At 44.1% G+C, this 25,487-nt stretch overlaps 1 protein-coding gene across 2 annotated transcripts in view; it reads right to left on the bottom strand.

Annotated features, from left to right (window-relative positions):
- Positions 1-25,487, bottom strand: part of DNHD1 (dynein heavy chain domain 1) — a 659,975-nt gene that overhangs the window by 442,468 nt on the left and 192,020 nt on the right. For both annotated transcript variants that reach the window (XM_078658741.1, XM_078658742.1), the window contains exons 8-9: positions 11,339-11,482; positions 6,064-6,220 (exon numbers count right to left, since the gene is read on the bottom strand). In XM_078658741.1, coding sequence (XP_078514867.1) covers positions 6,064-6,220; positions 11,339-11,482 — 301 coding nt within the window. The remainder of the gene's footprint in view (positions 1-6,063; positions 6,221-11,338; positions 11,483-25,487) is intronic.

Here is a 25,487-nt window from a genome sequence, read left to right as displayed (position 1 = left end):
CCCGGACTCCCTTACCCTCCACCAGACGCAACCACCCGGAAACAAGTGCAAAATAAATGTAGCGAGATGCACAATAAATCCGGGAAGTACGAAACATACCACCCGACTCCCGCATTTCACAGGTCACAATCCCAGCAGCAGATTAAATTATTTTCACGTATCCTAAAAAGTCCCACAAGTTAACCCTGGCCAGTACGAATGTCCACTGGAGCACTTATAACCCAGGCCACTGCAACAATGAGAGAGGTAAAGTTTCCATGAAAGTTCAAGTCAATATGAGCAAGCCAAATAAAGGATAAAAGTTCACGATCTCCACAGAGCAAGCGAGGAAAAGCGTGGAAGGATGATAAAACTTTCCAATAGTCACAGGTGATCTTGTTAAGGCAGTCAAAGTTGTCCATAGTGATATTCGGCGAGATAGGATTCAAGCAAGGGACGCTGACAATGTCCACGGGCGCGCGATCTGTCTCATAGGAATCAGCAGGGCGAAAAAGATCCGGCGTCTGCACAGGGACCTCGAAGTTGGATACACGATGTTTCACTGGTGGCACCGCTGGCTGCGATGATGGCAAAAAGCCGCTGTCCGGTCTCCGGCAAAGATCATCCATTGTTACCGACAGTGCCTGGTAGTTGACGATGATCTGTGAGTGGAGCGCTCTAATGGCCGCCATTACGGCGCGCAGCGGTGGTGTGTCTTTCGTCCCCTCCATCTCCTCTCGTAAGCAACAGATCAGGTTGCAGACCCCGGAGGCCGGCTACTCCGGGGAAGCAGGCAAATCTGGAGCGGACACCAACCACGGGCGCTCTCACCTCACAATTTTGCACCTTCGCCGCTGGTCGGGGCTCCCGTCCGCACCCCCCCGACAAGCTTACTATGTCTCCGGGCGTCGGATACAGGGCCGCAGCAAACGATGTGTCACGCCGTGGCGTGTTCGTTGCAGGCAGGATACAAAATCGCCGTTTAAAACAGGTAGATTATGTCTCCGTTCGGGAGACCGGACAAAGCCCAAGGTTCACAGCCGATGTTGTTCAATTCCAGCCCGGATGGGTTAGAAATCGAGGCCCCGGCTTCCACTCCCAGGTAGGCCGAAAATGAAACACGGCGTATCTCCTTCATCCGGTGTGATAAAAAGTTCGGGATTGCGCCTTCAGAGTCAGTCACTCCTCATATATACGGGAGTCCGGTTGGAAAACAGGATAACTTGCAGGATATACGAGCTGCTGGCGGAGGTCTGCGGAGCCGGGAGCTTATGCGGCCATCTTGCTTGCTAGCGTAGCTCCTCCCCCGAAAATGGCTGTTTTTAATCATTAGGAGGAATTAGATATTTTTAGTTGTCCTGAGGAAGGTGGCTGTAACCCAGTAGTCCACCGAAACGCGTTGATACTTCCTATTCTTAGATTTGTGGAACCCAGTGTTGGATATTAAAGGAATTCTTAATACTATGCACTGTGTGTTTACCCCTACAAATTAACCCTTGTCAATGACATATGTATATGTCTTTATATGTTTCTCTTTCCCCATTTGTGATAAACTTTGTTCTTATTTGTTTCCAACTGATTTTTATGCATGTATTTTATTAGGATGTATGAGTTATTTTAAATTAAATTTTGACAATAGTAATGAGCATTAATTATTGTGTGGCTTCCATTAATGACTGGTTTAGAGATCGGTGTGACTGATGTATGATGTGTGATCTCCAAGAGAATTTTCTTTTGATAATTTAATCATATCTGTAACCCTGTCTCATGGTGTAGTGGGGTCCCTCTCGTCTTTTGGTTGCCTGGGTATCTGTACCATTTTATCCCAGACTAGAACTCTCTATTTCTATTTACCCTTTATAGCAGTATGTGTAATATTGTGCTTTCGAGATCTGCCCAAGAGTCAGTCTCCCTTTTCCATCATCTGACGCTGGTAGATACATTCCATGTCATCACTCTGCATCTTTCAGTAAGTGCCCATTGTATGGTCTATAAATGTAGTATTTTTTTCCTGCTTCTAAGTCACAGTGTCAGGCCCTGAAGACATTCAACAAATTGGGGGTCTTATCAATTCTTCAGGCTATATAACTTTACCCCTGTACACGGAAATAGCTTAACTTATCCATACCATGTGGTATAATCCTGCTTCCATTTCCTCGCATTTAGGGAAAACATTGGTTGCGTTTGTGTATATTTTACACCTGCTCAGATGTTATGTAAACCATCAATTAACCAGTTAGTTAATTTTGCAAGATTTCTTACAAGACATTGTTTGATTCAGGGCTGTATATGTGAAATCTGGTTATTCTTCAACCTAAAACTTTGCTCCACACTTTTGTAAATTGTCTAAGGTAACAGCTCTACAGCAAACTTCTTCTACCTAATTTTTTTCCGAACTGGTTCACCTTGTGAGCTATTAGTACATGGATATAATTTCTGGTTTATATGGATGTGCTGGAGTTAGATTTGAAGATAAACTGAGATACATAAATTGATAATGTCCATGCAGTGTCTAAGGCAATGAATGTCAACGGTTGATTGCACTGCAAAACATATCCATGAGTCATCGGATCCTGGGATCGGTGATTTCATATTTAACTAGTCGGACCTCCAAAAGCTCCACATACAGATGGACATTAATTGGGGGAAAGATGGAACAGCATGGGATTTATCTGACAGGCAGTAGAAATTATATGAATAAGCCAGTTTGTGTGTATTGTTGTTTGCCTGCAACAAATGAAATAAAGCAACTGAGGTTCTAGAGATGTCAATATTGGTGGAAAATGTGTCAAGTAGGACTTTATGATCGAGGTGTCAAAGATCACAAGGAGATCAAGGAGCACCAAGCCCATGAATCACCCTGCCCCATGATTTTCAGGGTGCCATCAACCACCTGAACTGTGGCAGATTCCCTGCTATAATCAGGCTGGAAACTAGATAGATGGGCCTGTAGAAGGCTGTATCTGACATGTAGTCTTGGAGCAGCAAGTCTGCTGCACTTTCAAATGAAGATTGTTGGAGCCTCTGTAAACAAATTTGAGCAGCACGAAGATCGGGATAGTTTTCAAGGTGCATGGGAATCTTCCAATGTGAATGATGCTCTGATGATGTGTAGGCAAAGAGCGAGAGATCAGGAGAGAGAGAGAGAGACTAAGCGTTGAGACTGTCTCTTTTGCACATAATGGCTTAACTTCGAGAGGCCAGGTTTTGGCCAACAATCCTTTACCGCCCTGAAAAACTAAAACAGGTTCTCATCATTGGAGAGCCCTTTTACCACTTGGTTCTATCACTGCATGCTTCCATAACATTAGCAGAACATCGGACAGGATCCTCCAGAAGTAGTGTGTACAAGAGCCACCCTTTTGTGTGCACCTGCTGTGATTACATAAAGATAAGATTGATAATATCAAAGTGGAAAGACCTGGAACTAAAATACAAAAGTGTCTTTAGCTCTATAGCATTGAACAGGGCAAGTTAGAGGGGAGCTCTAGAGAGGTATATTGAATATGGGAGGGGTGAAGAGCAGGAGAGAAAGCTCCATTTGTGGAAATTAAAAGCTTACACGTTTAGAACACAGTTTACAGTATAAAAGGCGAGCAAGTGGAGAGAATTAATGTGAGGGAATGAAGAAGGTGTGGGACCTCCAAGGCATATCCAAGTCTGGGAATGTATGAGGTACACAGGGCAGGCTGACATTTGCTGAACTTCAGCAACAATTTGAGCTTGCAGATTCCCAATACCATAAATAGATTCAGTTCAGACACAAGCTCGCTAAAGATCATGGTAGAGTCGACAGTGGAGTACAGGATACAAATGGCAACATAATACAGACAAAACAAAACATTATGAAACAACTGCCAAAAGCCTCTGGGTAAACTCAAGCACAGATGGGAGGAAGATTGGGTATTCTGGAGGAAGGAGAGTGTGGATGCGGCATGTAAATACCTAAGGGAGTTTGCAATTAGAGAAGGCTTCTGGCTGATGCAGCTAAAAATACTACACTGCGCATACTATACTAGAACCATGTTATTCAAGATGGTTATGTCATATAATGACAGATGTCTGAGGGGGTGCCATCAGGTGGGTACATTACTACATAAAATATTATGGACCTGCCCAAAGTTAAGATGGTTTTGAACAGAAATTAACAGTTTACTCAAAAACACTACTTGGAGAGAGATAGATCTGGACATGCTGGAGGCACGTTTGGGAATACACAGGGCCAGACTTTGCCTAACTATACGCTGCTGTTTTGGACTATCGCAATGATGATAGCCAGAAGAGAAATTGTTAAACTCTGGAGGAGCATTAGGATCCACCTGGAGAGATACTGGGTCCAGAATATGGACTAGTGTATTCAAGCAGAGGGATTTATATATCAGGCACAAGGAAAATGTGTAATTTATTGCAAAGGACCCAATAATACGAGTAAGAGCGCTTTTAAATAAAAGGGAGGTGTGTGTGTGACTCTTCGGTCCATGGCTAGCACTACTAGAACGTTTCTACAGATAGAAATTACGTTATTGACTTCACGAATGCTAATATATGTTTTAAGGTTGTAACTGAGCCTCATCCAATAACATTGCGTCAAGGAGAACATTTAATTCCTGTGCTATTAGACCGGCGTACTCAAGAAACGGCAACATGGTTTATGAGTGATGCATATTTGTTCTATGTACATTTAAAGATATTAAAAACCAAAGAAAAATGTTTAAGACTTCCTCACTGTAAGGAGAAAGATTTAGAGAGTGTGGCGGATGAGCCAATGAAAGGAAATCTCTGCTACGGTCAAAGGGAATGTTGATAACAAAATGGCTATCTCAGCTGTCTTCAGAATAAATGTTTGCAATATTTGTAACAGAAAACTGCTAATAGGAATTTAAAATAAAATAAAAAATCATTGTTTCTTGGACATAACCCTAGCCAGAGTTAGCAAAATATCATAGTGTTCTGAGATTATTTAATTCAGAGCTACATGCACCTCTTAGCTTGCCATGAAGAAGGAAAAGGCAAAGGGGATGGCCGATTGATGTCTTTGTACTCGGAGCTCATATGTAGTTCACATTTACACCTGGCAAACACAGTGTCTCCTGCAGTCTTAGGACAAGCAAGAGGAGCACTTTCAATCAGTGAGCATTGGCGTGCCTGGGGTGCTAGGCTGGGGTGGAAGCAATCACTGAGCTGATGTGTCTCTCAGCCACAAGCAGGGTTTATAGAGGTCTCTTCAGAGTTCTGCAGTACCTAAGGAAGAGAGCAGGAGGACATCTCAGAGGGTTGAGCCTTGCACTGGGATTTATCTGCCTACACATCTCTTGTGTCTAGTTACAAGTATCCTGAGATAAGGAAAAAGGAAAAACTCTGGAAATTGGGGTTCAACATTAGATTAGAATGGATTTTTCTTGAGACTTTGAAGCATAACATTTTTTTTTAAAGCAGACAATTGTTTTTACTTTGCCAGGAGGAATTAAACAGTTATGAAGGCTCCTATCTAAAAGTATGTGACCATTGTTGGCCAACAGGAAGCAGGATTGTGTTGCTACTAACCTCGCTCTCTAGTAGGCACTGGGGATACCCAACATTATCGGATGACCTATCTGAATGTGAACTCTAATAATGAACTGGATTTGGTATCTGTCGTTGAACTCTAACAGCGCACAGAGCCACATATCACCATAAGAGCCAAAAACTACAACAAAACACTTTCAAAACCAGGAAGTAATATCACTGTGACAGTTAATACTGCAATCTATTACTTACATCCTACTTACCTGTCTGTCTGTTTGTTCAATATGCATGTGCACATAAATTACTATCGACTCCGGTAATACGGCTGGCATATTGTCAGATGTCCTTTTATGTCCTGTTATGTACAAACCTTTACATGCATGATGCTTGGAATAATAAGCATGGAAACATACACACTGTAGGTCATGGAAGCACACCTTCTGAAACTGCTGTTGTTCTTACACTCATGAGTAAGAATCTTAAGCTTCATACGTACAGCACTAGCATGGAGGAACCCATGGAGAAGAGCTTGTAGACCTGAGGAGTTCACAGCAGCAATGAAATATCTTCTCAACATACCAGCAGCCACCGGGTCCTGGGACTTCTGTGCTGGGTCCTGGGAGTTCTGTGTAGGGTCCTGGAACTTCTGTGTTGGGTCCTGGAGCTGTGCAGGTGTGACAGTCCTGGTCTGTTCTTCAGATCCTTCCTTGGGCATCTCATCCCAAGACTGCACCACCTGAATTTAATTCAAAGGATGATCTGAGTAGGGGTCTACAAAATAACTGATTTTATAAAGACAGCAATATGTCCAAGCAAAGAACAGAACCAATTTTCTTTTTTAAGTGGACGAGAAATCTTTATTAAACCAATAACAATACTTTTATAAATCTGTGTTGCATATTACTTTAGTTTTCATACAATTATCAGTGCACTTACACCTTTTTACAAAAATAAAAACTGTTGTTTCTTGCTATTGATAGAGCAAGATTTCGCATCGCGACTTGCTCGATTCATGAACCTCGAAACCGTTGTAACCTCGTAACAAATTGTATGTTTTACTAAAATCTTTTATTTTCGATATATATGTATGATAGAGAAGCTTGCTTATGTGTTTTACTAATACGATTAATCCGTGTTTTAAAAATGGCCGCTGCTTGACTTTCCTCCGCTGCGCATGCGTCAGTCACACTCACGTGACTTCGTGTAGAGATAGTTTTGGAGGGAAAGGGTGCGCATGCGTAATATGCAATAAGATGGCTATAACGTGGTGAAGCTTTGTGCTGCTGCTCTTGTGAAATTGTTCGTTGCAACTCACCAATAATGCATAGTATATTTTTATAATGATGAACCTGTAGTGTGAACTCATGACATGTAATACATTCATTTATTTCTATGTACTAATTTGTTTTCGCTTACTTTTCATGTATCACGGGAAATGGGGGTCCGAATGGGTCGTGAGCCATTTTGAAGGTCCTTTCTGCGCATGCTCAAAATGCGAGGCCACAGACAAACTTGGACCGTGGAACTCAGCCAGCTGGCAGCCACAGTCGAGATGCTCCTGGGAGAATTACCTCTGACCCAGGAGGATGGAGCACATGTTCCTATATTGTAACAAATGTATAAGTTTTCATTGTATTCCGTGCGACTTCTCGTGGGAACCCAAAATCTTGCTAGGCGGCACCCTAGGATGCTAAGTAGGGCTTGTAATAGTCTGTTCTGATTGGTGTGTTAACCAAATCCTACCTTAGGACCAATCGAAATTGGGAATTCTGACACTTTGCAACATTTGGGGGGTGGTACCCTGTCCCAAAACAGTATATCTACCCTGGGTTCACCTAGGGAAATTGTCCGACTTGTCTGAATAGCTGACCTGTCACTGACCCAACGCACTCAATAGGTGACTTGATACAGAGGTGCTGCGGAGCTCTCTGTCCGAAACTTGACCACAGACTCTGAAGGTTTTACTGAACCTTAAGTGCTGGCGGAGCACTTTGCTGGGGAATTCGCTGACCCAATCGGGGTCCTGACTGATAGCTGCAGAGAGGGTGGAGCGCAGGCGTTGCTTCCGAACTGCGGGTGCTGGTCGTGTCCTGGTGGTCCAGTCCTGATCCGAATCTGGGTTTCCTGTCCTGTCCTGGGGTGTCCATTCTGCACCTGCTGTCCTACTGAGGGTTATCCTTCCCTGAGGGTTTTCCTGTCCTTAACTGACCCGTGGCCAGGGTTGGTTTTCACACCAGTCTAGGTAAATATTGCTCTGAAATTCTTAAAACTGCACCTTTCTATTTTTCTGTCTTTGCTTCAATAAAGACATACCTTTGCACGTGATAATTTTCCATGCTTTCTCCTGCAACCATTGCATTTCATAAAGTCATTTGCATTTGATTTCATAGAGTGTTCCTATGTTACCCTACCTTTTAGAAATCATTTTCTGTATTGCAGTTTGCAACTTCCTGATATGGTCTTGGTTTTTCTCTCGTAAAACTGACTAAAGTAACTCAGAGTTATAGCGTGTTCACCTTGCCCCTTATCTTAGTTTTCCTCTCACTTAGCGGGTTCCCTGTCGCACTAGCATTCTTTTGATAAAGTTGTATGACTGCCTTTTTACTTGAATTTAAGATAAAGCTTTCAAAATTTCCAGTTGTCCGTGGTCATTTCATAAATAAAGCATAAAAGTTGGGTTTGTATTTTGCTGCCTTTCCTTTTACAGCTAGCTCCCTGACCCATCGTGGTCATAGGTACCCATAACGGTGGATGGTAAGTTGGGTACACTAGAAGTCATCGAAAGGGAACTCACAATTATTGGTAGTAGATTGTGTGGTCACCTGATCAATGTATATGATAAAGTAAAGTATATGGGCCCGAAGCCAGAAGTGGCGAAATTATTGGTCGGGTGACCCGCGATCTCTAGCACTATCGATGGGCTAACTTCTGCCAAGTCCAGCAATCAAAAAGAAACTATTTGTATTTATTTTATTTGCCTAGATTGTGCCCCCTAGTGAGCTGGTTTTAGGCTTCGGACCTCAAGGCACTTCCTGCCCTTAGCAGGAAGTGATATCATAGGAGCAACGGAAGTTTGACGTGCAGATTAATACTGCAAACAAATACAGCTGCTAAGTGCAAGTATAAAGGCGAATTTTCTTTTATTGTCAATTAGAATGGAAAAAAGAGCTTTTAACTTCAAAATGTTGATAGTGCAATGTTTGTATAGACTTCCCTTTTCTGATGACATTTCCTTTCATGGGTTAGAGACAGAGCAACAAATTATGGCCAGCATACATAAACAAAATGCCTAAAGAAACATGAGGTAATAAGGAACCTGTGTTGTTTTTATATCCAACAATGGGGCTACAGCATAAGACAACCATAGAAAGAACATCATGGCTAAAGATCAAATGATGTCTCAGCAATGGTCACTGAAGCTTACATTCTCCCTTCAATTTAATTTTATTTGGAGCAGGAATCACTCTTCATAAATGTTTCATTAATATTATTTGTTTGGTTGCATTTGTTCTCTTCCCGCATGTTTGCCTCACTCTTATCTGATTTCCAGTCACTCTAAGGTGTTCTTCAAGCTTGACTAAAGGTGTTCCTTGTCTAGGAGGCTTCTCTAGGAATATGCTTCAGTCAATATAGTGCATTCTATGTTGCCGGGTACACTTCCGACATCAGTGCATGGTCATGGTTTCTCACTGGGGTTTTGTATGCAAGCTGCTGTACATTTTAGCGTTAATATAATGAACGCAACAGGTCTCATCCTTAGTAAGGGCGTTCTAGGACAGTGGAGTCTACAACCTGCTTCCAACATGAAGAAGACTGAACTAGATCAACAAGTAACAGATGGCTATTGCTTTATTTCTACACTCCCATATTAGTGATGCCCACAAAGTCATTTCTTTCAAAACCACCAGCTAAAGAAACCCATGCCCTGTTTGTTGCGGAGGAGCGTAGCGGTCAGGGCTTTGATAACTTCTGGATTAGCTTGTTGTAAAAGTCTGTTTATCTCCACAGCCTCAAAAAGCTATGGCCAGCTTAAGTCTCTATAACTCATTAGCAAAATGAACTAACATCATGCACCTGAGTTTTCTACCAATCGAGCGATGATGGCTGGATTTAGGGAAAAGTAATTAAAGGATGGAAAAACCTGCTCAGAAGGTGTGTCCTAACAGTGTTCACACCCAAGATGGTAGTGATCAGAGAGGCAACAAGTACTTAAACCACTGAACGGGGTCCATGCATCTGCTCTGGGAAGCTTACCTCCATAGTGGTGACAAGGGACTGCAGCAGTGTCGCTGGTACAAAATTAGGCGGTGACCTACTGGCTTAAATTCATGACGCAAACAGCAAACTCACCTGGGCTCGCCCAGGGTCCTCCTAAAGGGGAAGTCTCTTAAGCTGACCCATGCCTCGTTCGGGTTCAGGGAAGCTGCCATATGAGAAACAGATAAAAGGGGGAGGGGCAAAGTCCTCCTGTTTGGTCATTCACATCGTATAGGAGGCACATAGGGGACAAAGAGTGCTGCCTCAAAAGGGAAACTTAAAGTGGATTTGGAGTTAAGTGAGCTGGCAATATCGCACCTTGAGACTGTGGAGAAGAACAACGCATTTAGAGGGTAATGGCTACTGAATTGGAAAGTCTCTAGTCACTGGTCACTGAGGGTGCACAAAACGATGCTGTCAGCATGACTACGGCTTCTGGACAGTAGATTGCCAAAGGTGACTTTTGAGTTTCCTCTGCCATAGCTACAACCAAGAATGAATGACGTCAGTACTTAGCGAGCTTTATGAGAAAAGATGGCCACTGTTCATAAATTCTTTTTTAATTGAATACTGGTACTTTTTCTTCATACAAAAAATGTACTCAACCACAGATGGACACTAAAGTTCGATTTGTGCTGCTTTCCAGATAAGGTTCCAGATGGGAGGTGTGCTATAGCAACCGTTCAGCACTTTGATGCCTCTATTACCATGCCCTACTTTACATAGATCCAGAGGATTTTCCCATAGGCTGATGGGAACTGTAGATCCAGAGGAGGGAATCTGCAAACCTATCGCTTTATATTCTGACCACTCCTTTCCTAAGAGACTACCTAACTGTGTGACCCATGCTATAGGCCGAAGGGAAGCTGTGCGTAGTACCGGCTAGGCCAACCTAATCCTGACATTAGGACTGAGCTTGGTACACGCAATCCACTTGGTAGTGCTGTTGTATAACTTACCCTCCGGTGTGGAGTCTACTAGTGGTGCAACCTTTCCAGGAGTACCTTAGGCCAGCTGAATCACAGACGCAGATCTACACACATCCACATGTCCTGGTCTTTGCCTGTGCTGGAGCAGCCGGCTACCTGCATGTATTATACCCAAATCTGGGTTGGAGCAAGCAAGCCTGCCTTCATAAGGGGCCTTCGGCCTGGTTTGTCCACGTGATTTTTTTTCTTAAAATGGTCCCATATAGTACATTTTAGCCCCTCATTTTGATTTAAATTTGGCAAAAAGCCAAATGGTCTGAAAGGGCTATTATGAAATACTGCAAACTTTCATAGCCCAGTTTAAAGGGAGGAAAAGGGCTGGGGTATGTGAAGAGGCTTGCCTTCTGTGCCACTAATGCAAATAAAAGATAATATTGATGTCTATATACATAAATAAAGATTTTGCAGACATATTGGCTGAATCAGACATTCAGGCTGAATGAACCTGTCATTATTTAGCAATTTTGAAATTAAGAACAATATCTGAGCAGTAAAGGCCCTGTTACATGAACTAATCTGCTTTTAAAAAAATCATCCCTCCTCTCTGGGACAGCTCTACCTGCAGACTTCAGGAGTACGAAGTACTGTACAAAGATGGCGTCCGTTACCTGGACAACAGAGGTCACCACGGTGTCCAAGGCCTTGGAGAACAGCTCTTCCAGCTCCAGCGGGCAGGGAACCATGATGAGCTGGCTCTGAGCATCAAAGTGCAGGCTCACTTCAAGAAATGCCTCGCGCCCAGGGACTGCTGTCTGCACAACCGGAAAGAGACGACAAGAGCATTAGAACCTGACCGGAAGCACAAGGAGAATGAAACAGAGGCACAAAGAAAGAGGCACAGGAGAGAGGGTGTGTGAGAGAGGAAAACAAGAGAAGGGGGAGGAAGAGAGACAAGCCGAAGAAAGAGTGATAGATGGAAGAGAGTGAGAGAGATGTGTAAGGAGAGAGAAACAGGTCAAAAGAAGTTGGGATGAGAGTTAAGGGAAAGAGAGGAGAAAAAGAGAGAGATAACAGCGAAACTAGCGGAAGGCAGACAGAGGAGGAAGTAGACAAAGGGAAAGCAAGACTGAGGGAAGGTAGAGAGCGAGTAGGAGAAAGGACAGAAAGAGAGATTGAGAGGGGTCAGAGTGAGAGAAAGACATTGAAAAAAAGACCATGATAGAGAAGGGGTAAAGAGAAAAATAGAGAAGGACAAAGAGAAAGGAGCTGAATGAGAAGAAGGAAAGACAGACAGAAAGCAAAGTTGCAAAGGCTAAAGAAACGGTCACGGAAAGAGATACAGAAAGAGAGAGGCAAAGCAAGAGAGAGTTAGAAAGAGAGAGAGAGTGCGTAATATCAATACATCATGGCAATAAAGTATTATACTATTATTGAACTAATTTGGGAGTGATGTTGAGAGAGGGAGTTGGTGAAAGACAGGCACTGACATTTGGAAACAAAGAAAGAGGGCAAAGATGATTCAAAGTGAATCTATGACACACAGAATCCATCCAGGCAATCGGACCAGTGTAGCAAACATGAGAGCTGATTCCCACAACTCTGGCAGACCATGAAAGAACTCCAAGACAAGAGGAAAGAAGATCATTGGACCAATAATAGCAACAATAACAATAGTACAAATATTAATAACAGTGCAGTAATAACAAGGCCAACAATAATAATGAACACAGTAACTAAAGTAACATAAGTACCACAGTGAAACAGATCACACAATCACAATAATAATAACATAGTACTAATAATGAAAACAATACTACTGATATAATAACAATATTATTATTAGTAGCAGTATTAATAATAAACAGATCACCAAGCCACTAGGCACCTGATGTGCCTTCAAGACCCCAACAACATAAAGTTTACTAGCAGAATGTCTCGGGAGACAGGAGACTCAAGACCTGGTTTACAGTACGTTGGGAGGGGTATCCGTTCTACCATACTGAAGGTCCGACTGCCTCATTTATATCTGTTCTACCATACTGAAGGTCTGACCGCCTCATTTATATCTGTTCTACCATACTGAAGGTCCGACCGCCTCATTTATATCTGTTCTACCATACTGAAGGTCCGACCGCCTCATTTATATCCTTTCTATCATACTAGAGGTCCGCCCGCCTCATTTATATCGTTTTTACCATACTGGAGGTCTGCCCGCCTCATTTATATCTTTTCCACCGTACTGAAGGTCTGCGTCCCTCATTTATATCCTTTCTACCATACTGGAGGTCTGCCAGCCTCATTAATATCCTTTCAATCGCACTGAAGGTCCGCCTGCCTCATTTATATCCTTTCCACCATAGTGAAGGTCTGCTCGGCTCATTTATATCCTTTCCTTTGCACTGAAGGTCCGCCTGCCTCATTTATATCCTTTCCACCGCACTGAAGGTCCGCCCGCCTCATTAATATCCTTTCCACCTTACTGAAGGTCTGCCTGCCTCATTTATATCCTGTCTACCATACTGGAGGTCAGCCCGCCTCATTTATATCTTTTCCACCGTACTGAAGGTCTGTGTCCCTCATTTATATCCTTTCTACCATACTGGAGGTCTGCCAGCCTCATTAATATCCTTTCAAGCGCACTGAAGGTCCGCCTGCCTCATTTATATCCTTTCCACCATAGTGAAGGTCTGCTCGGCTCATTTATATCCTTTCCTTTGCACTGAAGGTCCACCTGCCTCATTTATATCCTTTCCACCGCACTGAAGGTCCGCCCGCCTCATTAATATCCTTTCCACCATACTGAAGGTCTGCCTGCCTCATTTATATCCTGTCTACCATACTGGAGGTCCGACCGCCTCATTTATATCCTTTCCACCGGATTGAAGGTCTGCATCCCTCATTTATATCCTTTCTACCATACTGGAGGTCTGCCAGGTTCATTAGTATCCTTTCCATCGCACTGAAGGTCCGCATGCCTCATTTTTATCCTTTCCACCATACTGAAAGTCTGCCTGCCTCATTTATATCCTGTCTACCATACTGAACGTCCAACCGCCTCATTTATATCCTTTCTACCATACTGAAGGTCCGACCACCTCATTTATATCCGTTCTACCATCCTGAAGGTCCGACCACCTCATTTATATCCTTTCTACCATACTGGAGGTCTGCCCGCCTCATTTATATCCTGTCTACCATACTGGAGGTCTGCATCCCTCATTTATATCTTTTCTACCATACCGGAGGTCTGTCAGCCTCATTAATATCCTTTCTACCGCAATGAAGGTCTGCCCACCTCATTTATATAATTTCCACCGCACTGAAGGTCCGCATGCCTCATTTATATCCTTTCCACCATACTGAAGGTCTGCCCGCCTCATTCATATCCTTTCCATCACACTGAAGGTTCGCCTGTCTCATTTATATCCTTTCAACTGCACTGAAGGTCTGCCCACCTCATTTATATCATTTCCCCCGCACTGAAGGTCCGCATGCCTCATTTATATCCTTTCCACCATACTGAAGGTCTGCCCACCTCATTTATAGCCTTTCCATCGCAATGAAGGTCTGCCTGCCTCATTAATATCCTTTCCACTGCAGTGAAGGTCCGCCTGCTACATTTATATCCTTTCCACCATATTGGAGGTCCGCCCGCCTCATTTATATCCTTTCCACTATACTGAAGGTACGGCCACCTCATTTATATCCTTTCCACCGTACTGAAGGTCCGCATGCCTCATTTATATCCTTTCCACCATACTGAAGGTCCGCATGCCTCATTTATATCCTTACCACCATACTGAAGGTAAGCATGCCTCATTTATATCCTTTCCACCGCACTGAAGGTCTGCCCACCTCATTTATATCCTTTCTACCGTACTGAAGGTCCGCCCGCCTCATTGAGGTACTGGGTTTTTAAGAACCGGCACAGAACCGGTAACCCAGCGGTGCCAGGGGATCAACACCCGGAGACCTCGGGTTCTTCCTGATACAGACCTACAGAAACTCGGAGTCTTCTGGGTGAAGTCAAAGATTAGTTTATTGGCTGCAACCAAGGTAACAGGTGTCCTAGAAGTACAATACGGGTATGTTCTCAGGAGACTGTACACTTTTACAAAGTCAGGCTTCTCTTCTTATACATAAGTTTGGGCCTCGGGCAAAACATTCTTGGTTGTAAAGTAAATAGTTAACATATTCTGGTTCAAAGGAAAAGCAGAGTCATGATGACATGTCCATATTTCACTTAGTGCTGCCTACAACAAATCATTTGGCAAGGCCTAACATTTCATCAGATAACACTGGACCCCTAATAAAAACGGGCACCACCCCACCATAAAGTACGTGAAGGAAAAGAGTGGAAAGAGATGTGAGCGAGATATGGCAGGTGTGCGCGCTGAAATGGTTTTATGGTCCGTTGAGCCTAGATGCTATCTTGCTCGGCCACTGGAAGGGAACTGACCTAACGAGATCGGCCTGGGGCAATGGTTCCAACTTGTACTGAGGTCAGGGAAACGTCGATCAAGGAGTACGTGTCCTTGTGGAATCAAATTCAACTGGATTAAGGCCTATGTAAAGGGCAACATATAAAATGGGAGTCAAGGGTTCAGAATGTAAATGACGATTTCGAGGTGAAATCGTCACTCGAATATGCTGAAAATACATGTACATGATGTACTCGTCATTCTCGGTCTTTTGATACCAAATTCGTCATGTTTCGACGAAGTTTTAATTCTCGAGTCCAGAACTATTACATGAATCCAGATTTTCAGAACCACAAACCCTCCTTTTGCCCTTACATAGGCAATTAATCTATCCTCATGTTAGTCTGAGTCCAGATCTATATTCCTAAAGTCATTGAGATGTTGCTATAACATCATTCTAGTACTTAGTTCATCTCTTGACACAGGCTTCCTTACACATGATGTAACGCAGAGGCCACATATTGCAGGAGCACACTGTATGCACAGACAGAACAGGAAAAGAATGGCTAAGACCATCCCAATGACCATCAGAATTTTCCATCCCCAGGCAGATATCAGTTCCCAGAACCATCCCATTAACGACCAATCTCCTTTATCCACATGGATAGATTCAGAAATCTTATGTAGTTTGGAGATGGCCCTGTACACGGTTGGAGCATTATCTGGGATGAAAATGCAACAACTAGATTGGATCAATTTGCATACTCCACCTCGGTCTGCAAGTATAACATCCAAAGCGACTCGGTTCTGAAGGGTCATAAGTCGATCCGACTGGAGCTCAGCAGTCAAGTTACTAAGGGCACCAGCGGTTTCAGTCACGGTGGGTTCAACTACCCTTGTTAATTGCCTTATGTTTCTACTGTTAGCCATGGATCCCCAGAACGGCAGAAAACCCTTTGCAAAATCCCCAAATTCTTGACCTGCAGTGTCTTCTTTACTCAAGACACCTCTAACTACCCTTGTCCGGTGGTAATCCGCCGCTGCTGTGTAGGTGGGAGGCAACAGGAATGAAACAAAACATGAGCCCGAGAAGTCAGGGGGCAACCATGTATAGGCTCTATCATGGCAGATGAAATAAGTACCCTTAGCGGCTAAAAAAGCAGGGGAGGTCTGGGATCCAAAAACATATGTTTCCGTACAGACACTCTTCCCTAGCTGAGCTCTGGGATTCCTGCCAATGCCTTGCAGACATAGGTGACCTTGATGGAGTACGATCCAGATGGGGGAGGATCTTTTGACTTGCTGTTTCTCACTCAACGTAGTGCCATATCCGGTCACGTTCCAACCTACATATGCAAGTATCTCATCATCCGGAGTATCTTCATAAGAAGTCACTTCCCTGATCATGTCAACTATACCTTTGACTAGGGCGCTAGTCTTGAGGTTGTCTTTTACAGAACATAGGGGTTGGATTTCTCGTGCATATATGAACATTGTCCTATACGCCCATACTGAACCATTGTGACTAAATGGCAGGACCAAATAGGGGATACCTTTATCCGTTGTGTGAGGCATGAGGCCGCACACCCAACAGTTAGTTGTGTTCATTACAAGTTGGTGTTGGTGTAATAACTGAACGAAGGAGTTATTAATGAATTCTAACCTTCTATTGGATTCGTGGTCAGGCAGAGGGTGGAAAGAATGAGAGGAAACCGTAGGAGGAGGTATGGGTGATGTAGTAGGCGCAAATGTTACATGGAAAGAGAATAAAACATAACTTATCAAAAAGATCATTACGCTGGATAGCATAAAAATACACAATATTATAAAACTTTTCTTCGCCATCGTGTTACATAGTCTCTGCTTAAAGTTCATTTGTTTGGCAGGTCTCTCCACATCAGGAAACTCCATCCTCTCTAAGGTGCTGCCCGCGACGAGGAGGTTGATTCTGCTAAGGAGTGCTTCTGTCAGTCTAGGGCAACTCCCTTGGACCGACCAGAACCACCGACCTAACGTCGTTGGCTGCACTTCCGAAGACTTTAACCAATCGCGGCCCTAGCAGCGGAACCCGGATGGCGGTTCGAAAAACAAAAATAAGCAAGTTTCCTAAATGGGAGAGCTGCACAAAAAGTGTTTGGGAGAAAAAATAATTTATTAGTCCATAGGTCTTGGTCTCAAAATCATAAAAAGGAATCACTCTTATCAGTTCGTTTTTCTCGGTCTCAGATTGTAACGTTTCTTTCCTGGTACTGTCTGATCCTGAAACAGGAGTTCAGGTTCCAAAGAGTTCAATTGTTCTGGTGGTGGCACAGTTTCTTGGAAAATGTTCTCGCTTTCACATTCAGGGTTAGTTTCTTTCACACGGTCATCGCTGACAGGTATGATACGTGGCACAGCTGTGAGCTCTGAGTCAGTGACACCCTTCTGGCTCCACTGGTCATAGGGCAGAGGGAAGGGTACTTTTTTACAGTGGATCCCGTGGACCCAGTTGGCCTTCCCCTCCACCCGGACAGCTGACCTCGTGGACAGAAGGACGAGGTGAGGCCCGGTCCACCTGGGCTGGTCGTTTCTTGTTCTTTGAAAGTTGCGGACGAGAACCCAGGAACCGGGGTCAATGGAGTGACCCGGAGTCTCAGAGACCGGAGGCAGGGTGTTGTGGACCTGTTGATGCAAAACACGCAATTTAGCCGTCAATTCATACAAGTAATCAAGCAAAATAGGGTGTTGCAGCTCGCTGAACTTTGTGGGCCTAGGCACTCCCCATATGTTGGCTGGCCGGCCAAAGACGATCTCATAGGGGCTGAGTTTCACTCGCGAATGCACAGTCATTCTGGTGGATAGGAGTGCTAAGGGTAGAGCGTCAGGCCATTTAAGACCCGTGCTCGCTTGGATTTTGGCCAATTTAAGTTTTAGCGTGCCATTGTAACATTCTACTAATCCAGCTGATTGGGGGTGATTTGCAGCGTGGAACTTCTGCCTAATGCCTAGCCCTTAACACACTTTTTTCATCACACGACCCACAAACTCACTTCCGTTGTCAGACCAGACCATTCTAGGCATTCCAAACCTGGGGAAGTACTCTTTTACAAGGGCTTTCGCTGTGGATAAGGCAGTATTGTCTTTTAGGGGATAGGCTTCTACCCATCTTGAGAAAGCACAAACAACAACAAGCACGTATTTTAAGTTGTTGCACCTCTCCATGTGTATGAAATCTAGCTGCAAAACCTCGAACGGATACGTAGGAGGTGAAAAATGACCAGCTGGAGTTGGGGTTCCCCTACCAGGATTGTGTTTCAGACATACCATGCAATTCTTGACAACATTCTCTGCACACTTGGGAATCCCTGAATTCTTCCATACTGGGGCCAACAACTCGCAAATCCCTTTCGCGCTGATATGAGCCATTCCATGGGCCATTGTGACCACTGCAAGTACATATGCATCGGGTAACAACCATCTCTGATGCTCTGTCAATTCGATCCAACAACCATTTGCATCCATTCTTCCTGTACTCTCTCTCCACGTGCTCAACTCTTTCTCTGTGGCCTCAGCTTGGATGGACTTCACACTCTCTATCGTGTCCTCACATATTCCAACTTCACCAGTCCATCTTTCAGGGCCTGCAACATATATTCGGCTCATCACATTCTTTGCAGTTTCCTTAGCGGTCTCATCAGCAAATGCATTTCCACGACCAACATCATCAGTCACCTTCTTGTGAGCACTACATTTCACAATCGCTATTTGCAAGGGCAAGGTCAGTGATTCAAAAAGCTCATTCACCAACTGACCGTGCTGAATCTTAGCTCCATGCGAAGTCAGGAATCCACGTTCTCTCCACAATCGTCCAAAACTGTGAGCCACTCCAAATGCATACTGACTATCAGTGTAGACAGTCACTCTCATTCCTTTAGACAATACACATGCTCTCGTCAGTGCTACTAGTTCTGCGGCTTGAGCTCAACCATGTGGTATTCGTGCAGTTTCAACGACTGTGTGCAAAGTTGTGACAGCATATGCTGTAGTCACGTTCCCATTTGGGAGTTTAAAGCATGAACCATCTACCCATAATGTACCATCACATTCAGCAAGAGGAGTGTCAAACAAATCCACTCTCCCTTTTGTCTCTTCCTCTGTTGTGAGAAAACAATCGTGCTGTTCTGAAGCATCTGACTCCTCTGCAATTGGTAACAATGTGGCTAGGTTCAAGGTACTGCACCTTTTTATGTGCACATGGCTCGCTAGTAGCGTCAATTCGTAACTGGACAGTCGAGCACTAGTTAGGTGCTGTGTCTTGGTCCTATTTAACAATGTGTCTGCTGCATGCGGGACCATCACGATTAGTGTATTATTCATTACTAGACCTGCAGACTGTCGAATAGAAACAGCTGCTGCTGCTGTGGCCCTTAAGCAACTTGGCAAAGCTTTAGCTACAGGATCCAAAGTTGACGAAAAGTAGGCGCATGGCCGCTGTCTATCTCCGAATAACTGAGTCAATACAGACAATGCACAGCCTTCCTTCTCGTGGACATACAATGTGAAAGGCTTACTGTAGTTGGGGGTACCTAACACCGGGGCCGAACATAATGCTGTGCGTAATTCGAGAAAACTTTTCTGACACTCTTCAGACCAAGGAATGGGATTGGGTGTATTTTTACACGTTAATGCCACCAAGGGTTTGGCCAATAACGAAAAATTTGGAATCCATTGTCTACAGTACGATGTAATGCCCAAGAAAGCACGCACTTCTCTCTGTGTTCTTGGCACACTCAATTTCGCTATTGCCTGAATTCTTTCTGGTGTCAGTTTCCTTCCCTCCTTCGATAAGAGGTGACCTAAGTAGGTCACTTCTTGTCGGCTATATTGAAGCTTGGAAAGTGACACCTTGTGATGCAGATCACACAGATGACGCAATAATGTCAACGTGGCCTTTTTACAAATTTTCTCAGTATCTGCAGCAATGAGCAAATCGTCCACATACTGTACAAGAGTAGCACCTTTTGGTAAAACAATCGTGTCAAGCTGTGTTTTCAGGGCTTTACTGTATATTGAGGGGCTTTCACAGTAGCCTTGAGGAGCGCGTTTAAAGCGGAAGCTTCGACCTCCTAAACTGAAGGAAAAAATATCCCTGCTCTCCTCAGCAATTGGGATGCTGAAGAAAGCATTCTTCAGGTCAATCACCGAAAACCACGAAGCAGAAGCTGGAATCATGGTCAATAAGGTGGTAATGTCGGGGACAACTGGGAATTGTGGCACAACTATTTTATTTACTTCCCGAAGATCAATCACGAATCTGTACACAGGTGGCTGAGAAGGGTCAGTCCGTTTTAAAAAAGGCAGAACAGGACTATTGCAAATATTTCCTCGTGTTTCCTCAATCACATCTTTTCCAATTAATTCGTAAACAATCGCTAGCAAAGCTTTTTCACCCTCATTAGATATTTTGTATTGGGGAATTCGTGGCATTTTGACATTAGATTTCAATGTTACAACATATGGTGTAATTTCTAAAAGACCTACATCATTAGGACCAGTAGCCCAAAGAATATCTGGGAGAAGCGACAATTCTGCTGGAAGTGCATCTCTCGACAAATAAATGGGAGAAACCACTTTCTTACCTAAAGTGAGTTGTACTCCTGAAGGAGAACAGTACAAAGTCGCATACAATCTTTTTAGTAAATCTAGTCCTAGCAAATTTTCACCACAACCTGTCGTCAGAATAAGGGGTGCTTCGAATTCACAAGGACCGACAGAAAGAGATAAAGGGTCAGAAATCGGATTTCTAACTGGGGCGCCAGAAAAACCTACAGAAATGTTCATTTCGCCAGACAAAGGTGCGCCAGGGAGTTTTGAGTGCATAATAGAACTCTTTGTAGCACCAGTATCCAACAGAAAAGGTTCTGACACACCTGATGTAATCACCTCAACGTAAGGTCCACTCTGATCTACTGGAACTGAAACAACTCCCTCTCTTTGTCTATGGCTGTCCTAGCAATCATCATTCTCCCACTGCTCATTTTCTGTGTAATAATCATCAACATAGTACTGAGCTGTCCTGTCAGATACGTTATTTTGCTGATCAAACCTGTTCATAGAGTTTTGTGGTGGAAGGGGACGTGCGTCCTGTGGGGCGTTTCCACGCCCTCTACCTCTAGGTGCTTGCTGACTGCCACGACCTCTAACACTAGAAACTCCATTTGTACGTTGTGATAGGGCAGGACAATTATACTTGTAGTGACCCTCTTGTTTGCAATATAAACACTGGTTGGGACCTACAAGTACACGGGGTTGGTTATACTCGAATCTTTGCGAGTTTCTCTGATACTGTTGAGGTTGCTGAAAAGTATTTTGATAGTGATTCTGACCATTATTATTTTGATTACCACCACCACGTGGCGGATAGGCTTGCTGTAGCAAAACCTTAGTTTTTAGTTCTCTAGTTTTCTTTTCTACTTTATCTTTCTCATCCTTGTCTCTATTTTCGTAATATTGTGCAGTAGCCAATATCTGGGCTGAAGATGAGACTGCCCAAGAACTTTCTGAATCTTTTAATTTCTTACACAATTCTGGAAACAGATTGTGCACGAATTTATCGATAAACAATCTCTGACCACCTTCTGTGGTCATATCTTGACCGCTGTGGTCAACGAATGTTTCTTCAAATCTGGTGAAGAAATCTGAAACAGTTTCTTCTTTCTTTTGCTTGCATGCAGACAATTTATCCCAATTTACGCGTATTGCAGGCATTATCGTTTTCATGTAATCTACTATTTTACCAGGGAGTTCCGCTATCAAAGGCTCAGGCTTGGCACCACCAACTTGTCGGGCATCTGCAGTAGTAATATTAGCCTACGTGTCACCCAATTCCTGGTCATGATCTATATGACGAATTTTACCCCATAAAGGTTGTGGAACAACATTCCCAAATAACATGTCGATATCTGCTAAATTCATTATACATGACCCAGCAGTTTGTGACAATTCTTTATAGTACCCTGCAGGACTTTTACGCGGATCGGGTAACATTTGTTTGAGTGCTAGAACTTCAGCTCGCTTCCATGGGACATGTACCCATACTCGTTGGAAGTGTGGCGGAATAGGTGGGTTTGCGGTTGTGTCACCCTCTCTCCATTGTGGGGGAACTTCTCTCATAGGGTATTGTCGCGCCTTTTTCCTACTAGATGTACTAGATTCAGATGGTGACCCAGAACCGTTTCCCTTACTTCGGTATGATAACAACATTTCAACTGCTTTTTCCACATCGGGACCTACAATCATACCCTTTCCAAATTTCACATCTCTTGCGGGATGCATTCCTGATCATTGTCTTCTAGATCCTCGCAAAGGAAAACACACATTTGTTCGAAAACATATCTCTGTGTCGCTGCTTCCCATTGATGGAAGACTTCCATGACAGACTGTAAATCGTATCGTACAGTGTCCGTGACCCATTTCCGAGCTAAACCGTTCAATGAATCTCTCTCTTGATAGTCAGGCAGTCGGCTTCGCAACTGTCTTCTTCCTATGTTAGGGGTCGTAGTAGGCGACCCGAAAAGAGGTAAAAGAAGATTAGTAACAGTGTTGGCCATTTTCTGCCGAATAGAAGGTGAAACTGAAGGACAAACAGGTGGAAGAACCGGGTGAGATAAGGCAGGGGTAGAGATAGCAGAAGAGGTATCAGAGGAAATAGAGGGGGCACTAGGCGAAATCGTAGAGGGAGTATTAGAAGACGTAAAAGGTACAGTAGGCAAAATCGTAAAAACCACAGGTGAAACAGAAGTGGTCGGTGGGCCTGGAGGAGGCTGCACCGAAGAAGTAGGAGCCAGCTGGAGAACAGCTGGTGGGTACTGTTGAAGAGCAGGAGGCATAGTTTGCGCAACTAAAGGTTGCGGGGGTGCTGTAACATTCTGCGCATAGGGGGTGGTGAATTTAGTAAATGCGACATTAAGGGGTCTTTTCCGTGCTCTTTTGCTGCCTCTTGCTGAAGAGACGGCAAAACTGGATAACACTTATCTATTGCCATTTTACGTTGCCTGTGCAACTGTTCATTTATCTGTTCTTCCTCATTATCTTTAAACTGCACAGCAGCTTGCATTACTGAAAGTCCCCCTTCTCTCTTATTTTTCTTAGCTAATTTAATTTCTTTTTGTTTGGCCTCTTTACGCCATGAGCGGAAAGAGTCAAACATCGCCGGCCGGGCTTTATTTTTGAAGAGTTTAACTTCAAGGTTGTCTAAGATTTCAGAATCAAAGCTACCATATAGGGGCCATTTTAAAACACCATCTTTTCTAGTGTATTTAATCCATACTTTGTTGTAGGTGATGGGGCCTACCCCATGCTTTACATACAGCTCGTAAGTTGGAGTTCCAACTGGAGGAACCGGACATGAGTCCTCCAATCGGGAGTCCCTGTTATTACTACCAAGACAAAACAAATTCCCAAGTCTAAGACTAGGCATCCTCGCTCTCTAGTCTAGTTCCAAACTTCAAAGGATTATCGATTACGATATTTCTCGTGAATACACGAGTCCTTCTGTTATGGTGCTTGCAAGTACCAATATAAACCTTGTATCCAAAAGATACCACAAAGGAAGTCCAACTAAGGACTGGGAGACGCTCCACTTATACTTAACTGAAATGTGTCGATGACGTCACCAGAAGACTCGTCTCAGTGTTTCGCTATACCAAAAACTTCAAGGGTCCACATCAAGGCGATAGCCAGGGCAGCAGTCCTTGTAGCCGCCGGGAAGCGGGGAACCTCGCAGCAAAGAACTTCGGACCACGTTGACATGCAGGGGTCGATGAGGTGGTTGTCCGTCCTCCGGAATTTTCACACGAAGCTCCTCACGATCTTCAGGCTGACTGGTACCACTGGAATCGCCCCACGTTGGGCGCCAACTGAGGTACTGGGTTTTTAAGAACCGGCACAGAACCGGTAACCCAGCGGTGCCAGGGGATCAACACCCGGAGACCTCGGGTTCTTCCTGATACAGACCTACAGAAACTCGGAGTCTTCTGGGTGAAGTCAAAGATTAGTTTATTGGCTGCAACCAAGGTAACAGGTGTCCTAGAAGTACAATACGGGTATGTTCTCAGAAGACTGCACACTTTTACAAAGTCAGGCTTCTCTTCTTATACATAAGTTTGGGCCTCGGGCAAAACATTCTTGGTTGTAAAGTAAATAGTTAACATATTCTGGTTCAAAGGAAAAGCAGAGTCATGATGACATGTCCATATTTCACTTAGTGCTGCCTACAACAAATCATTTGGCAAGGCCCAACATTTCATCAGATAACACTGGACCCCTAATAAAAACGGGCACCTCCCCACCATAAAGTACATGAAGGAAAAGAGTGGAAAGAGATGTGAGTGAGATATGGCAGGTGTGCGCGCTGAAATGGTTTTATGGTCCGTTGAGCCTAGATGCTATCTTGCTCGGCCACTGGAAGGGAACTGACCTAACGAGATCGGCCTGGGGCAATGGTTCCAACTTGTACTGAGGTCAGGGAAAAGTCGATCAAGGAGTACGTGTCCTTGTGGAATCAAATTCAACTGGATTAAGGCCTATGTAAAGGGCAACATATAAAATGGGAGTCAAGGGTTCAGAATGTAAATGACGATTTCGAGGTGAAATCGTCACTCGAATATGCTGAAAATACATGTACATGATGTACTCGTCATTCTCGGTCTTTTGATACCAAATTCGTCATGTTTCGACGAAGTTTTAATTCTCGAGTCCAGAACTATTACAAGAATCCAGATTTTCAGAACCACATCATTTATATCCTTTCCACCATACTGGAGGTCCGCCCGCCTCATTTATATCCTTTCCACCATACTGGAGGTCCGCCCGCCTCATTTATATAATTTCCACCACACTGAAGGTCCGTCGCCTTCATTTATATCCTTTCCACCATACTGAAGGTCTGCCTGCCTCATTTATATCCTTTCCACTGCACTAAAGGTCCATCTCCTTCATTTATATCCTGTCCACCGCACTGAAGGTCCGTCTCCTACATTTATATCCTTTCCACCGCACTGACCGCACTGACCCTGCTTGCAGGTCTTGTCGCACCCCCTACTGCCGAGCAGCACCATCTGTGTGTGCTCGCCCCGCGGCTGCCGTTCTCCGCGTGTTCAAGTCCTCAGTGCCCCAGGACCTTTGTGCCGTTTTTGGTCTGCCTTCAGTTTTGTTTTTTCCACTCTTGTTCGGTGTTATTTCTGTCTCCATTACTTGTTTTTCTGCCACTGTAGCCCAGTATTGTTCCCCCCTACCACCCCTTCTTTGCCTCTGTGCCCGCTCTCTTCCCACTGTTGACCCCGCAGCCACGCCCCCTCGCCGCCCCGCCTCTCAGCTGCTTCTCCATCCCTCCCCACCCTAAATTCCGGCCACTGCC

The sequence above is a fragment of the Lissotriton helveticus genome, chromosome 8 (assembly GCF_964261635.1).
Source record: "Lissotriton helveticus chromosome 8, aLisHel1.1, whole genome shotgun sequence".
NCBI lineage: Eukaryota > Metazoa > Chordata > Amphibia > Caudata > Salamandridae > Lissotriton > Lissotriton helveticus.
The sequence above is the reverse complement of the archived record's forward strand: the minus strand, read 5'-3'. Positions and strand labels throughout refer to the sequence as shown.